This window comes from Portunus trituberculatus, chromosome 8, assembly GCF_017591435.1.
Source record: "Portunus trituberculatus isolate SZX2019 chromosome 8, ASM1759143v1, whole genome shotgun sequence".
Lineage (NCBI taxonomy): Eukaryota > Metazoa > Arthropoda > Malacostraca > Decapoda > Portunidae > Portunus > Portunus trituberculatus.
The window spans coordinates 1,122,501-1,139,759 of NC_059262.1; the positions used below are offsets into that span (position 1 = coordinate 1,122,501).

Below are 17,259 nucleotides of genomic sequence, written 5' to 3' on the forward strand. Positions count from 1 at the left end.
TTATTTTAGCTTACTTTCCGAGGTGAAAATTGAGGCCGTGTGATTTCTGCCTCCTCCGCCTCCCTCACCGCCTTCACACTCCTTAACATTTTTGGGTGTGGCGTGTTTATTATGGCTCTCTAGTGCTTCTTGAGGGCACGAGAGGAAAGTACGGGAGTCAATTGTCAATTCCATATCCTGAAAGTACTGTAGAATGTGTAAGAAATGTGGTTATTTGGTTTTATTTTGTGAGGTGAGAATTGAGGCCGTGTTGTCAGTCTGGCTATCTCTTTCCCCGCCTCCACACACCTTAACATTTTTGGCCGTAGCGTAGTTTCTGCGACCTTCCATGACTTGTTATTGGTATGGGAGGAATGCAGAGTCACCGATCTTTAACTCCATCCTTTAAAAGCACGGCGGGATGAAGTGGAAGCATAATTATTTTGACATGTTTTGTGAGGCGAGAATTGAGGGCGCATGACTCCCAGTGCCTCTCTCCCTCTAGTCTCTACCTTCACACTTGTTAACATTTTTGGTCTCTGCGTGTCTTGTGCGGCCTTCCAGTGCTTGCTAAGGGTACGGCAGGCATGCGAGGTTACCAATCACTATTCCTTGACGCTAAAAGTACCGCTGCATGTACTGGAAATGTGGGTTTTTTTTACCATTTTGTGAGGTGAAAATTTTAGCACAGCATTATGTAGGCTCTCGCTGCGTTCGACATGGGTGAAGTTACTTTTTTTTTCTTCGTTTTCCTTCCCTTCTCTTGACTCTTTACTCTAGTTTGTCTCGTCGTTTTTACTTTATTATTTTCTTTAGGCCTATGTGTTGGCTCTTTTGATATTTTTTTTGTTTTATCTATTCATGATGTTTACTATGTGTTTGTGGATAATGTAGCGAGGATATAGAGACACACACACACACACACACACACACACACACACACACACACTACCTAGATAAACAAATAAATAAACAGATAAATAAAGTAGATAGACAAATAAATAAACAGAAAATAATAATAAAAGAAAATCATAATATAGACGGAGTAAAAAAAATTAATAATGAAGAAAAAGAAAAAAAACAATGAAAATAAATGAAAAAAAGAAAATAAAACAATAACAAGAGTTTGGAGAAGTGTGTGTGTGTGTGTGTGTGTGTGTGTGTGTGTGTGTGTGTGTGTGTGTGTGTGTGCCGTCTAGTCATTCTTGCATTCACCACCACCACCACCACAAAACGATCTAATATTCACACTAATACGTATCATCAAAGAAAACGCAAAACTTTCTCCTTCCTTGGCGTAACTTGGGATGATAGTGTTAATCTCTCTCTCTCTCTCTCTCTCTCTCTCTCTTATAATTATTACGTATTAGTGAATTTATAACATCATTGTCTCTGTGTGTGTGTGTGTGTGTGTGTGTGTGTGTGTGTGTGTGTGTGTGTGCCAGCAGCGAGGGCGTGGGCTGGCCAGGTGGGTGTGGAGTGGGCGTGATGTGCAGCTGTAGGCCCTGTTTGACGCCTCTCTCTCTCTCTCTCTCTCTCTCTCTCTCTCTCTCTCTCTCATTCCTTCATTTCTTTCCTTCTTTCTTTGTTTCTTTCACTTTTCTTCCTTTCTTCCTTCATCCTTCTTTTGTTGACTTTTATAATTCCTCTCCTCCTCCTCCTCCTCCTCCTCCTCCTCCTCCTCCTCCTCTTCTCTCTTATCCTTCCCTTTCTTAATACTCTCTCTCTCTCTCTCTCTCTCTCTCTCTCTCTCTCTCTCTCTCTCTCTCTCTCAAGGCCATAGCTCGTGGGCGGCTTCAACGGTGACCTACTCCTCCCATCCCCCACCCTTCCCTACCCTCACCCACCCCCAGGAACCCACGCCCTCATCGGTTATTTACCCCAAGGCTCCCCTCCTCCCCGCCCTATTGCTACCCTACCCTAACCTAACCTAACCTAAAAATATAAATAAATTGTCTCGTGTCATTTGTTTTTCATTAAGTTTTATTTTATTTTCATTTATTTTTCATTTTTTCGTCGTTGTTTTGAAATTTTGAAAGCGTTTGAGGAAAGTTTTCGTGAATAGGTGGATGGGTGGATAGACATGGATGGAGAATGGATGTCTGTGTGGATGAATGATTATAGAGTGAGTACTAGAGGCTTGGATATGTGGATGGATGGGTGGATAGACATGGATGGATGAGTGTGTGGATGAGGGATTATAAAGATAGACAGATAACGAATGAATAGAGACATGGATGGGTATGGATAGATAGGTGGATAGATATGGATGGATAAGAAGATGATGAGTGGTTTAAGATGAACGAGTAAGTAGAATCATGGATAGATGGATAGACAGATATGGATGGATGAGAATAGATGGATAACTAGATTAGACAGATGGACGAATGAATAGAGGATAGATAGATGGATGAACTACTGAATGGATGGATAGATAGACAGAAATGGATGGATGAGAATAGATGAATAACTAGATTAGATAGATGAACGAATGAATAGAGGATGGATAAGTGGGTGGATAGATATAGATGGATAAGAGAATAGATGGATGTGTGTGGATGTATGATTAGATAGACAGATAGCTGAACGAGTGAGTGGATGAATGGATAGATGGGTGAGTGGATGGATAGAGATGGATAGGCTGGCTGGCTGGATGGATGGATAGGTTTGGACAGGAGGGCATAATATTGTCTCTGTTTCCCTGTTCCTCCAATGTTTCTCAAATGTTTGCCAAATGTTTACGAAGTGAGTGTGAGCCAGCATTGTCCAGTGGCTCGTGTCATTACAGAGATAACATAGAATAACATTACATTTAACACACACAAATAAAAATAAATAAATAAATAGATAAAATAAAGAGAAGAAACAAATTAAATAAGATAAATAAGATAATAATAAAAAAATAGAAGGAACTTAAAAATAAAATGGAGACTAGAAACTTAAATCAAATAAAAATATGAACTTTACAGTAAACACAGAAAATTGAACAAAAAACGAGATAGAAAGAAACTATAATAAAAATAGAACATACAAAAAACAAATAATTAAAAAGAAATGATTAAAACAAATAGAAACTTCAATTGAACAAAAAAAAAAAAACACGAACTTAACCCTTTCAGTACCATGACGCGTTCCCATATTCATTCTGCTTACTATCTGATTTTATACACCTTCAGAAACTCATGTGGGGATTGAAATAGTGAAGACTGTGGCCTTCCTAATGTCAATAAAATGGTCTAATCGTATACAAATCTCAAGGCAAAACAGTGTCTCAGTGTTGAAGGGGTTAACATTAAACACAAAAAAATTAAACAAAATATCGAGATGAGAATATAATATAAGAATACAATATATGAAAACGAATTAAAGAAAACAATATAAAAAAAGACAATGAACTTAAAATAAATAAAAAAAAAACACGAACTAACATCAAACTCAGAAAATTAAACAAAATATCGAGATAGAAAGAACTTGTAATAAAAAAAATAGAATATATAGAAAACAAATATGATTGATTGGCTGATGAAGAAAACAATACAAAAAAAATAGTAAAAACTTACACTAAAACAAACAAGGACTTAACACCAAACACAGAAAATTAGATAAAAAAGAAAGAGAACTTATAGTAATAAAACACCATATATAGAAAACAAATATCAACAAAAGCAACAAAAAAAAACTAGAAACTTAAATCAAGCAATACAAAAAAAAAAAAAAAAATCTAAAACAGACAAACAAGACTAGACAGGCACCGTTGTAAAGAGTGACAGACTCTAATATAGTAAGCATCATTGACTCGTTCAGCTGTTCCTCCTCCTCTGTGTGCCTCTGTGTGCTGCAATTGGTGGTGTTAGTGAGTGGCAGTGCGTGTGGGGAGTGCTACTGGGCTGGTTGTGAAGTTATAGGTAGTTAGTGGCGTTAGGAATGGAAGAGACTCGTGATTTGTCGAGGTTTAACTAGTACCGGCATTATTTTAACTTTTTATTTGTTTTTTCTTTTAATTTAAGGTCTTGTGTGTGTGTATGTATGTGTATGTATTTTGATCGACACTGTCCTAATATAGACATCCCTTCAGCTGTCCTCGCTTCCCGGCTCCCCCTTTCGCAGCTCTTTCACTCACCTGACGGGACGTGGGAATGAAAATGATGACCAAAACTAACCTAACTCGAACTCGATACATTTGCAGTTTCAACCAATGTACCCAATCTTATATTTATTTTTCCATATGTCTAACAAGCTTGGGGACTTCCTGAGAAACCTAACCTAACCTAACCTTATTATTCATTTCCGATAGGGGTCAGAAATGCTCGCAGAAGTGTAATCTAGACCGTGAGGATGTGATAGTTACGTGTGGTGTATTGATTCAAATTGTTATAACATCCCTAACACCCTTAAACTACCATTAACAATTGTAATAACCTTTAAACTACTACTAGCACCCCTAACAACCCTTTAACTAGTACTAGCAGTTCTAATGATCCCTTAACTAGCACCTAATACCCATAACAACCCCTTAACTAGCACTAACAATCCTAATGATGCTTAATCCACTAACAACCTCTAACACTTCTAACAAACCCCAAACAAGGTCTAACAGTCACCAAACACTCATCACAACACTCTTAACATTCCCTTAACAACCTCAAAAACCCGTTAACAACCCCAGACAGCCTCCCCACCCATCACTTCACCACTACAGGAGGAGAGAGAGAGAGAGAGAGGATACTTTTCTCTCCATCTCTCTCCCCTCACACGTTTCCCTCTCACTTTCTCTCCATCCTAAACTTTTTTCTTTCCAATCTGAAGAGAGAGAGAGAGGATACTTTTCTTTCCATCTCTCTCCCCTCACACCTTTACCTCTCACTTTCTCTCCATCCTAAACTTTTTTTCTTTCCAATCTGAAGAAGAGAGAGAGAGAGAGAGAGAGAGAGAGAGAGAGAGAGAGAGAGAGTACACATACGGAGGAGGAGGAAGAAGAGAAAGAGGGAGAGGGCAACTTTCTCTCCATACCTCTCCCTCTCACTTTCTCTCCATCCTAAACATTTTTTCTCTCCAATCCGAGGAAGAAGAGAGAGAGAGAGGGGGTACGTACGGAGGAGGAGGAAGAGAGAGGAGAGGGCACGTACCTGAAGGGGTGGAAACTGTCACACCTGTCCTGGGATGTGGAGGAGCATTCAGGTGGTGCTGGTATGACCCTCTGCTGTGTTGGAGATGGAGGGGAGTGGAGTGGTGGTGGTGGTGGAAGGGGTGGAAAAGGAGGGAGTGTTGGTGGAAGGCGCTGGAGGGAGTTGTTGGTGGAGGTGCTGGAAAAGGAGAGATTTAAGTGGAGATGGAGAGGTGAAGAGATGGGAGGGAGTGTTAGAGTGGTGTTGGTGGTGGTGGTGGTTGGTATAGCTTTCTTGGGATTAAGGGGATGGGTGGTGTCTGAGAGAGAGAGAGAGAGAGAGTGGTTAGTAATTGGGATAAATTCAGATGTTCTATTACATATATCAAGATTCACATTATTTTGATCTTTTTCTAACCTTTCATACCTAAAACCCTTCAAAACACCACCAAACCTCCCTTTTTTTTACCTTCCCTTCCCTTGTATCCCTTCTTCAGTGCCTCCTCCTCCTCCTGACCCTTATATCAAAATGCCCTCCTTTACTAATTTAACTTCCTTTATTTCAATTTTTCTAGCCATCATCAATACCCAAACCCTTCAAAACGTCAATAAATTACCTTTTTCTTTTTGCCTTGTATCCCTTCTTGAGTGTCTCCACCTCCTAACCCTATAAATATCCAACATTCCCTCCTTTACTAATCTAACCTTTCTGTATTTCAATTTTCCTAACCATTAATACCCAAAACCCCTAAAAAACAAATATGTCCCCTTTTTTACTTTATCTTCCCTTACATCCCTTCTTCATTGCCTCCTCTACCTCATAACCCTATAAATATCCAAGACTCCCTCCTTTACTAACCTAACCTTTCTATATTTCAATTTTCCTAACAGTTAATGCCCAAAACCCATAAAAAACAAATCATATGTCCTCTTTTTATACTTTTTTACTTGCATCCCTTTTTGAGTGTCTCTTCCACCTCCTAACCCTTACAAGTATCAAGATTCCTGCCTTTACTTACATAATGTTTATTTATATTTTTCTAATCTAATTCTAATCTAATTTTTCTAATTCTAATTCAAAACCCTTCAATGCATCAATAAACTATCCTCTTTTTACCTTATCTTCCCTTGCATCCCTTCTTCAGTGCCTCCTCCACCTCCTGATTCCCTTATAAATAAAAATATTCCCTTCATTTTCAAACTTTTCATACTCAAACCCTTAAAAACACCAACAAATCACCCTTTTTCACCTTACCTTCCCTTGCATCCCTTCCTCAGCACGTCTTTCACTTCCTAACCCTATAAATATCAAGATTTGCTTTATTTTTTAATCTAACTTTTGTATATTTTCATTTTCTGACCTTCATTCATATCAAAAACCCTTAAAACACCAACAAATCACCTTTTTTCTCTTATTTATTTATTTTCTTACTTTTCCTTTCATTCCTTTCTTTATTTAATTTTTTAGCCTTCAATACTCAAAAGCCCTTAAAAACACCAATAAATCACCTTTTTTTTTTTTTCATTTCTATTTGATTTTTTATTCATTTTTCAATTTTTTTTACCTTATCTTCCCTTGCATCCCTTCTTCATTGCCTCCTCTCACACTCTCCCTCACTCCCTCTCTCCTGCAGGTGGTGGGTGTGGCTGGGGTGTGCATGCCGCCTCTGCTTCTCAACACCTTCAGGAGAGTCGTCACCATGGCCGCCACAGAAGCCTATGTCGCCGGCACTCACTCCATGGCCTTCGTCACTGCCCCGTCCCAGGAGGTGGCCAAGAAGATTGCTGGGTGAGGGGAGGGGATGTGAGAGGGGGTGTTGGGAGAGGAGAGGAGGTGATGGGTGAGGAGTGATGGGAGGGGATGATGGGATAATGGAATGGGTGAGAGGGGGTGATGCAGTGATAGAGAAGGGATGAGGGGGTGATGGGTGATGGGATGGGAAGGGAGAGTGAGTGGTAAAGGTGATGGGAAGTTAGGGAAGATGGGGTAATGGGAGGGGGGCAGGGGGATGATAGAGTGATGGGAGGAAATGGTAAGGGTGATGGGGAGAGGGGATGATGGGAAGAGATGATGGAGGGAGGGGAGGGGTGAGGGATGATGGGAAGGATAGGAGGGATGAGGGGGATGAGGGGGTGAGGGGTGATGGGAGAGGTGAGGAGAGATGGAAGGGGATGAAGTGATGGGAGGGGCTGGGAAAGGGGATAATGGGAAGGATGAGGGATGATGGAAGGGGCTGGATAAGGGGATAATGGGAAGGATAATGGGTGATGGGAGAGGCCTAGTGGGGTGATGGGGTGTTTATAATAGGTGGTTGGGGTGATGGGAAGCACTCATGAGATGTCTGTCTGTCTGTCTGTCTCTCTTTGTCTCTGTAGTGGGAGGGGCAGGTGGGGTATATGTCTGTCTGTCTTTTTCTGTCCTGGGTGGTAGGGTGATGGGAGGGGTTGGTAGGGTGTCTGTCTGTCTATCTGTCTGTCTGTCTTTCTGTGTGTCTGTCTGTTTGTCTGTCAGTGTAAATGTAGTTTTGTTGACACAGATCATAAGCCAATATTATTTTTACTTTTTTTTTTTTCTGGAAACATTCATCTGTGTCTGTACCTGCCCCTCTCTCTCTCTCTCTCTCTCTCTCTCTCTCTCTCTCTCTCTCTCTCTCTCTCTCTCTCTCTCTCTCTCTCTCTCTCTCTCTCTCTCTCTCTCTCTCTCCTTCTTCAGTAGTTAATTAGCTATTCTTCTTTTAAGGCTTTCTAATTGCCACTAATTTATGTAAGTGGAGGCAAGGAATAGAACTTATATATACAAATTAATCTCTTAAGTACCATGATGCATTCTCCACCACCACCACCACCACCACCACCACCACAACCAGCCACACCTCTTCACCACACTCCCTCTCACTCCTCCCCGTCTCTCTCTCCCTACAGTGGGCTGGTGAAGAACAAGTTGGCAGCGTGCGTGAACATCATCCCTGGCGTGGTGTCTGTGTGAGTGTCGCCTTGTACAGTGTTTGCCTTGCTGTTGTTAATATGTTTACTGTTGATGAGACCTGGTTATTCTTGACTGATTTTTGTACTTTTGGTGAGTGTATATTTGTCTCTCTCTCTCTCTCTCTCTCTCTCTCTCTCTCTCTCTCTCTCTCTCTCTCTCTCTCTCTCTCTCTCTCTCTCTCTCTCTCTCTCTCTCTCTCTCTCTCTCTCTCTCTCTCTCTCTCTGATGGTTGGGTTAGGTTAGGTTTTCATATTAATTAGTTTCTTTCCACAGGTATGAATGGAAAGAGGAGATTAATGAAGATCCTGAGGTCATTATGGTAAGTGTGTGTGTGTGTGTGTGTGTGTGTGTGTGTGTGTGTGTGTGTGTGTACTGTTCCTCCACTTCCTTCTACTTTCATCTCTATATGCAAAAGATTATGAAGTTATTTTTCTCTCTTCTATATGTTCACCACCACCATCACCACCACCACCACTACCACTGCCATGACCCTAATTGTCCCTTCAACTACTTCCTAAAAGTTCTAACATTCTAACAGCTTTGAAGTACCACTAACACTCCTTACAACCTCTAACAACCTTCTCACACTCCAAACACACTTAACAATATTCTAACTCTGAACACTCACAGTTTCCTCATAATCATTCTAACACCCTCCTAATACCCCTGACAGACTCCTAATAACCTTCTAGCACACACCACAACCCTGTAAACCAAGGATTCTCAACATGGGTTTGCAAACACCCAGGGGTACTTTGATGGCTGATTTAATAATATCCTTTGCAGTACAACTATATATTGATTTAGTGTCAGTCATTAAATAAACATTGTGTTCAACATCAGATTACTGGGGGGGTTTGGGTCGTTGGTCTTATAACTCGGGGTTCCTAACGAGAAATAGGTCGAGAAACCCTGCTCTAAACCACCACCACCACCATTATCACACTCCCTCTCCTCTCCTCTCCTCTTGTCTTTCTCTCGTCTCGTCTCCTCTCCTCTCCTCTCCTCTCCTCTCCTCTCCTCTCCTCTCTCTCTCTCTCTCTCTCTCTCTCTCTCTCTCTCTCTCTCTCTCTCTCTCTCTCTCATCCCACCACCACCACGACCTCTCACCACTCTGTCCTCCGCCACCCACAGATGATCAAGACTCGCACATCCCGCCTGGAGGAGCTCACCAAGTATGTGCGGGAGAACCACCCTTATGATGTGTGTGAGGTCATATCATCCAAGGTGAGGGACGGGAGTGTGGGGTTCTTTACTTTTGGTTATATTAATGATAGTCTCTTTATTTGTTTTTGTTTTTATTTGTTTTGTGTATACTTACATCTCCCTCCACTAACTTTTTCCTCCACAAACTCCTATTCTTTCCTCCACCTCTCCCTCCACAAGCTCCTATTCTTTCCTCCACCTCTCCCTCCACAAACTCCTATTCTTTCCTCCACCTCTCCCTCCACAAGCTCCTATTCTTTCCTCCATACTCTTCTTCCACTACAGAGCTTCCTCCAGGTTTCCTCCACCTTCCCTCCAAACCTGACTATCCTTCCACACTCCTATCTAGTCAAAATACTGCAGTACTTTTCTCAAATAGTCTCACACATTAAAACCTTCACCTCTAGTCTTTTATCTGGATGGAAAATGTTATGTCTTGCTTTTATTCCTGTTTTATTTATTTATTTTTTTTCCCTTGTATTTTACCTTTTATTTACCTAGTTGTAGTTTTACAGTGCCTGGGCTTTAGGCTTATGTGGCCCCGTCTCCATATCTACACTTATCATTTGCTCATTGAGGTGTTTCCTGTTACTTCTAATGTTGGTTGTTCCTTATTGCAGTCAAAAGTTAATTTGTCGCTACTGTAATTCAAACACCCTTGAAAACCCCCAGTAACTTCCATTATAGTGAATTATAGTGGAACATTAAAAAACAGCCTTGAAAATGCCAATAACTTCCACTACAGCCTGTCAAACTGTCACTAGAATCACAAAATCACCCTTGAAAACCCCAGTAACTTCCACTACAGTCTGTTAAACTATCACCACCCCCTTGAAAATTCCAGTAACTTCCACTACATCTTGTCAAACTGTCACTAGAATCACAAAATCACCCTTGAAAACCCCAATAACTTCAACTACAGCCTGTCAAACTATCACTAACCCCTTGAAAACCACAGTAACTTCCACTTCACCTTATAAAACTATCAGAAACACTGAAAACCCCAATAACTTTTACTCCAGCCTGTCAAACTATCACCAACCCCTTGAAAACCCCAATAACTTCCACTACAGCCTGTCAAACTATCACCACACCCTTGAAAACCCCAATAACATCCACTACACCTAGTAACTTCCACTGCACCCTATTAAACCAAGTATCCCCTTTAGCCCAGAAATTCCTGTGAAAAGTCCACATGGTATTAGAACCATAAAACCACCTTTGAAAACCCCAGTATATCCTCCACAAGACTCTGTTGAGTTGAGTGAGGCTAGCAGAGTAATTCATACCACCTTCCTTCCTTCAGATCGACCAAGGCAACCCTCCTTACCTGGACTGGATTAGCGAGATTGTGCCAGAGAAGTGAAGAGCAGGGTAGTGTGTGGTGGTCCTCCTCTCCTCTCCTCTCCTCCGTAACATCAGCTGCTGTAGGGATGAATGGAGGTGGAGTGTGTGAGTGTACTGGGTGTGGTAGTAAAGGGTGAGCTGAAGGAGGAGGATGAAAGAGTGAGGGTGGATATAAAGTTGTGATGATATTAATGTTTGTTTTTTCTATTGTGAAGGAAGGTTTCTCAAGACATTTATCTCATTCTTATAGCTAATTTTCTCAACCCTGTTTGAGGACTGGAATCTTAGTTGGCTTTATTTTTCAGTTGTTTTTGTAATCCTTGGCCAGTTTTCCCCTTGTAAATATTAAATTAATAAATACATAAATAAATAAGTAAAAACAATTTGTGATATTTTTTTATTCAGTTCGTTAATGTACTGTTTCTGCAGTGTTGTTACATTGTCAGCACTGTTGCTGTTATAATCAACCTAGTTTGTAGTGAAGGTTTGGCACAAGTTTGTTCCATGTGTTTGTCTCTGCCTTGCTAGTGTATTCAGAAGACAGTCAAGTGAAAAACGAGTGAAGCTTTCCTGATTATATCTCTTGATAATGAAGGTTTGGCTGTAGTTTGATGTTTGTTCCTGCCTTGCCATTGTATTCAGAGGACAGTCAAGTTAAAATGAATGGGTGAAGCCTTTTTGGTGTTGTTTGGAGCTTGTCTCTGCCTTGCCAGTGTACTCAGGAGAGACAGTGAAGCTAAAACAAATAGGTGAGGCTTTCTTGTCTCTAATGGCTGAGTGTGGCAGATTGACAGTCTTACAGAAACATGCCTTGTGAAAGTGCGAGTTTATAATAAATCATAAAACAAAGACATGTGTATTGGGATTTTAATCTTAACTCCTTCACTGTGATGGGCAACACCGCACAGCACCAGAAGGAACGGAATCTTAAAACTGACAAGAAAGGAGAAAATAAGCAATACAAAGTGAATAGATAAATGGATAAAGAATAAAAAGAATAGATTTAACAATTCTTCACTGACATACAACACCTCACACCAGAAGCATAAAAATCATAAACAAGAAAGGAAAATTAAAAGAATAGATGGCCATTTCTAACTGGTAGTATAATGCTTGGAGATGGCTGTGGAGCAGGACAAGGCAATCACAATAGTAATAGTAAGTACCTTATCAAATCGCACGGAAAAAGTTCACCATTACAATGAACACTGAAACTGAAGTAAGGCCAAGGTAGATCAGAATGAACGCAAATACATAGATAAACAAATAGCTGACTTAGTGACTATACTGAAATTATAACTTTAAACCATTATGACCGACAACTAATATGAAAGTAGAGAAACATCAGAATAACTGCAGATAGATAAATAAATGATTCAATATGAGATTATAACTGAACCACTGCAACTTATTGATACCAAACTAGAAACAATAAATATAGATCAATAAATAAGTAGATGAATGACAGAAAGTATGTGTGTGTGTGTGCGCGCCAGAGACGACCACCGCTCAACACAAAACAAGGGCTTCCATAGTTTCCTTTATTCACTGTAACGGTATATGGTACACCACCCTTCCTATATGATAAAAATACACAGCGTAAATCCTCGGGAGAGACAGCATGACAGAAAACATGATGACGGAAGTTCACGGACCGAATAAACAGATTAGAATTAATGGTAAAGATATGAAAAGAGAAGAAATATGGATGATTGAAGAAATAGTGAGACAGTTGATGTTTAGTGAATAAATAAAGATAATTAAGGGAGTTCATAAGAATGGAGGATATAAAAATAGATAGATGATGACAAAGAAAGGGATCCAGTATGTTAGAAAAGAAATTAAATGTAGCTCATGGCCGGAAATAAAAACTGATAAAATGAGAAGTTACTAAATCAATAAGTAAATGAAAAGACAAAAAAAAATCAGTGTGTGAATAAATAAATTAATGAAAAAATATTAAAAAATGTAAAGGAAATATAATAAATTAATAAAATGAATCAATCAAGTAAAAATAAACATTGATTTATAAACTAACACATTCCTCCCCTCAAAAAAAAAAAAAAAAGATACAAAATAGATAATTCTAAAGATGAAAAGAAAACAAAAAAAAGACGGATTCATGTTACAAGATGAAAAAAGAAAAGTACATTGATTTAAATACACAAAAGAGGACAAAAAATTCAAAATGGACTGAATTAACAATGAAAAGAAAAAAAATTGATGAAAAAGGAAAGACAATCTACAGAGAGAGAGAGAGAGAGAGAGAGATAATATATTACACAATTTGAAGATGAAAACAATAACATACTTAAAAAAAGACAATAGGTTTACTTTTCTACCTACACTCACTCACCAATGACTGTCAAGGGTGTTTTCATGAGCTGGTCTGCCAAGGTGGTGGTGTGTGGTGGTGTTCTCTGTTCTATCTCTCTTCTTTATCCTTATCTCTCTTTTCTCTCTCTCTTCATTTAGGTGTTCTTTTTTGTCTCTGTTCATTTTCATCTTCTTCATTTGTTCTTATTCTTGTTTCTGTTCTTTTGTGTGTTCTTTATTCTTATTTTTGTTTATTTTCTTCTCAGATGCACCTTTTTCACTCTTTCACCTTGGCAATTTCCATGACCTCTCTGCAATGTTACCAAAACAAATGAGAAAGGAAAATGACTTGCTATGTACACTTCTTAAGCTTAACAAGTCTCCAATGAGGATACAACACAACAGTTTCTGAGTCACTCCTGCCAGTCTTCACCATCACTCTGGCATATACAGACCACAGTGCACATTTTCATTTATGTATGTACACCTGCTCGAGAACTGGCATTTAATTGGGCCTTTTTTTTTTTTACAATCCTTTTAGTTACCTTTGGCCAGATTTCCCCTCTTACATATTAAAAAAAAAAGATACAGGCATTCCTTATAAAAACGGAGGCTAAAACGAGACACTTCATATGTACAGAGGTAAAATTATGTTAACTTTCACAAGGCCCTGAGTGTTGTGTCTTCCTGGTGGCTAGACCCGCTGTGCTGTCCTGTGTACTGTTGCTCCAGGGTGACTGAAGTTAACAACCTGCCAGTAAAGGATCCTCAGTAGCAAGAGAGATAATCCTGTGTAGATGAGGCTTCAGACATCATGGTGGCTAATGGTTTTCAGTGGAAACCGAGAATCATTTGTAGAATCACTGTTAATCTTTTCACACTACAGATTTCATGGCTATTGATGCTGGGACAGAGAATCATGCATAGTGCCACTGCTAGTCCTCTCGTACCAGGAATTTCATGGTTATTGATGCTAGAAGGTCTTGACACGTAATTGCTTTCAGTGGGGAGAGGGAATCATATAGTATATAATCACTGCTCATCTTCTCACACTTCAAGCTTCATGATTATTGAGTCTAAGAGGACCTGGTGAGTAGTAATCTTCAGTTGAGAGAAAAAAAATCATGTGCAAAATCAAGGCGAATCTCACACTTCATTGAGGCAAAGAGGTCCCGCCAGCACAGAGTTTGAGTTGACATGCCTAGAATCTGGTCTAATCTTTGCACGTCGTTTCTTCACCCATAGTCTTGTTGGTGTGAAGTACCTCGGCATCAAGAAACACAGGTTCACGTTTCACTGTTGATTCTTGATGTGTGAATGAGTACCAGTCTAATTTCTCTTGCTGGGACACTTGGGACATCAAGCAACACACAGGTACACTTTTCACAGGTAGGTTCTTGGAGTACAAAAGTGTTAAAACTCACAACTCTTCTGGACATGAACAGTGTGAAGTGTTGGGCCATCTGACAACGCAGGCTTTCAGTTACAGAGAAAGAATCGGGTTTAATTGTCATGTGTTCAGCTTCTGAGAGCCGACACACACCTGGAGATACAGACTGGTGCTCCTCAGGTAAATCTTGACACATGAATGGAGAATCAAATTAATCATACATAGGAACTTTCCCGGCTGCCTCAAGCACACCACACATACACACACACACTTACATACTGCATCTTGGGACTAGTGACAGATACCAGGGCACCATACACTTCAGCACCTCAGCACCCTTGGACTCTGGAACTCCCTGCCTGCTGATGTGCCTCCTCCTGTTCGTCACTCAGATTCAAGAGGAAAGTTTTAAGACATCTCTCTGTGTCTGAGGCAGTTCCAAGGTTGATGTTAGGGACTGGTTTGTGTGTGTGTGTGTGTGTGTGTGTGTGTGTGTGTGTGTGTGTTTGTCCTTCCTTGTCTCTTGTCTTCTTGCTTTTCCTGTGTGTTCTGCAAGTGAATGGCATCCCTCCCTGCCCTGGCCACACTCCCTAAGGGCACCTCCTCATCTTATATCTTGAGCAGCTACACTTGCTTGTCCTCCGTGTCCTTGGAGTTAGCTGGGTCCTTCCCTGCCCTGGACACATTCACCAGGGGCACCTCCTCCTCTGCCTGACCTGCCTGTGGGTCCCTGGAGCGTGCTGCCCCTTCACTCCACTTCCAGGGTGAGGTAGGGTGGTCGTCAGTGCTGGAGGGGGACATGGATGAGGTGCTGGCTGTGTCCTTGGGGGGGGAGGTTTGATCTGGTTCGGTGGTCTCCTGCAGGGCGCGGAGGATACTGGGAGATGCGGGGGACCAGCTGCCGGGATTTGGGGAGGAGAAGCAGCCCTGGAGAGGCCGCCGTGCCCCCTGGGAGCGCATCTGCATCATGGACTGCCGCCGCATGTTGTGACGCTGCACCAGCTCTGCCACGCCGTCAGGCAGGGCGCCACCACCCTCTGAGGCTGTGGGCAGAATGGGGGGTGAGATATGTGTGTGGTGTGTGTGGTGTGTGTGGTGATGACTGTGATGGAGTGAAGGCTGAACCACTGTACTCCACCTGCCTACCAGTCCACTTTTTTTTTTTTTATTATTATTTATACTATTTAGGCTTTTCACGGAAATTTCTGGGCTAAAGGGGATACTCTTAGGGGTGCCTCCTATCTCAAAGCCCACCTGCTAGGAAACCGTTGCCCCGAGTGAGGAAGCCCAACCTACACTCGGACCGTGGACAGGATTCGAACCCGTGCGCTTGGAGACCCCTCGGATCCCAAAGCACACATGGTTCCACTGTACCACGGTGGTCAATAAAACTATCTATCTATAACTATCTATCTGGGACACTTAAGCTCTCTGTAATCTGCCTGCCTGCCTGCCTGCTCATCCCACCAGGACCAAGACTGCCTTGTTTGTTATTAGTGTCTCCTTCATGCACTCCCTACGCACCACTGCTCTGTCCCCTTGCACCACCAACACACCAACAAACTGGCATGTTATCCTCCCTCTACACTCTTGTGACCACTGACTTATGTACCAGTAATGAGAGGAGTAATCTTGATCATCATCCTTAGCAATGGTACCTGACAACTGAATCTGTGCCAGTGAATGTACAATGTACCACAGTGACTCAGCATACAGGTGAATCATGAAAGGCTTTGATTTTATCTCTAGAAGTGACTAAAGACATTGTAATTTCTAAAGGTGACACACTAACACTACTTTAATTTCTACTGGTAGTTATCTAATTTTACTTCTGTTGATTAAAAATATCCTAATAATGTCTACAGGTGACAAACTAACAACATTCCATATATTACTACAGGTAACCCACTAAAAACACCCTAATTTCTACTGGTGAGGACGTAGCCACACCACTTTATATATACACTGAACCACTGACACTGACTCACCTTTAATGACACCACCTCAATGTCTACAGAGATCTAAGCACACTTTGGATCATGTCAAGGTATGCAAACCCACTCATGGCACAGGAGATGTTGGGTTCACTAACCTTGACACAATCCCACACTGCTACAGGTGACAAACTATAAGCAACCTCACAATCTACAGGTGCTAATTCATCACACCTTTAGATCGACAGGTGATTTGCTACCCACGCTTCATCTAAAGGCCTCTAAGTGCATAGCTAACGGCAATACCAGTGAGGAGGTTTCTTCGTCACCTTGGACGCTCACCATGACACACGACACACCACTGACCTTCATGATCCTGGGCAGAAAGTGGTGAAGTCATGCATTATAATTGGTGCTATATTGTTAATGGTGTGTGTTTTTTTTATTCTTTTCTATTTATTATTTTGTGAAGTCCCTATTATTAATGGTGTGCTTATCTATCTATTTTTTTGCTTAAGACTATTGTTTATGTATGCTTTTTCATCTGTTTCTTTTTAAGATTAGGCACTTATTTCTAAAGTCATAATTCATAGGGTGTGTCTGTGTGTGTGTGTGTATGTGTGTGTATTTACCTAGTTGTATTACCTAGTTGTAGTTTTACAGGGCCTGGGCTTTATGCTCGTGTGGCCCCGTCTCCATATCTTCACTTATCCAATCTTACTTTAAAAGTGTGCACACTCGTTGCAGATGCTACTTCTTCATTCAAACTGTTCCACATCTCAATACATCTTTGCGGGAAACTATATTTTTTAATATCTCTCAGACATCTTCCTTTTCTCAGCTTTTTACTATGCGATCTTGTGCTTCGGATGTCATATTCTTCTCTCAGGATCAGTTTCTCATTATCCACTTGGTCCATTCCGTTGATCAATTTATAAATTTATATCAGGTCTCCTCTCTCCCTTCTTTGTGCCAGGGTTGGTAGATCCATAGCCTT

At 40.9% G+C, this 17,259-nt stretch overlaps 2 protein-coding genes across 9 annotated transcripts in view; one reads left to right on the top strand and one right to left on the bottom strand.

The window, feature by feature from the left end:
• Positions 1 to 3,708: 3,708 nt before the first annotated feature.
• LOC123500231 (protein CutA homolog) lies at positions 3,709 to 11,475 on the top strand. 3 transcript variants are annotated; one of them, XM_045248976.1, is made up of 7 exons: positions 3,772 to 3,832; positions 5,042 to 5,166; positions 6,718 to 6,872; positions 8,006 to 8,065; positions 8,343 to 8,388; positions 9,204 to 9,296; positions 10,582 to 11,475. In XM_045248976.1, exons 2-7 carry the CDS (start codon positions 5,140 to 5,142, stop codon positions 10,639 to 10,641), a joined length of 441 nt encoding a protein of 146 aa, XP_045104911.1. In that variant the 5' UTR covers positions 3,772 to 3,832; positions 5,042 to 5,139; the 3' UTR covers positions 10,642 to 11,475. The 3 variants fall into 3 exon arrangements, with proteins under 3 accessions (XP_045104913.1, XP_045104912.1, XP_045104911.1); XM_045248978.1 differs by lacking the exons at positions 3,772 to 3,832; positions 5,042 to 5,166 and adding an exon at positions 3,709 to 3,760; XM_045248977.1 differs by lacking the exon at positions 5,042 to 5,166 and having other exon boundaries at positions 3,765 to 3,884.
• LOC123500187 (sodium/hydrogen exchanger 2-like) overlaps positions 11,473 to 17,259 on the bottom strand; it is an 86,109-nt gene continuing 80,322 nt past the window's right edge. For all 6 annotated transcript variants that reach the window (XM_045248975.1, XM_045248973.1, XM_045248972.1 and 3 more), the window contains one exon: positions 11,473 to 15,371. In XM_045248975.1, coding sequence (XP_045104910.1) covers positions 14,953 to 15,371 — 419 coding nt within the window. In that variant the 3' untranslated portion in view covers positions 11,473 to 14,952. The remainder of the gene's footprint in view (positions 15,372 to 17,259) is intronic.

Excerpts from the sequence above, each read along its gene's own strand:
- LOC123500231 (XM_045248976.1), top strand. The coding sequence starts at position 5,140 with ATGTGGAGGAGCATTCAGGTGGTGCTG. Across the intron at positions 5,167-6,717 it reads GGAGCATTCAGGTGGTGCTG|GTGGTGGGTGTGGCTGGGGT; the intron begins GTATGACCCTCT and ends TCTCTCCTGCAG. Across the intron at positions 8,389-9,203 it reads AAGATCCTGAGGTCATTATG|ATGATCAAGACTCGCACATC; the intron begins GTAAGTGTGTGT and ends CGCCACCCACAG.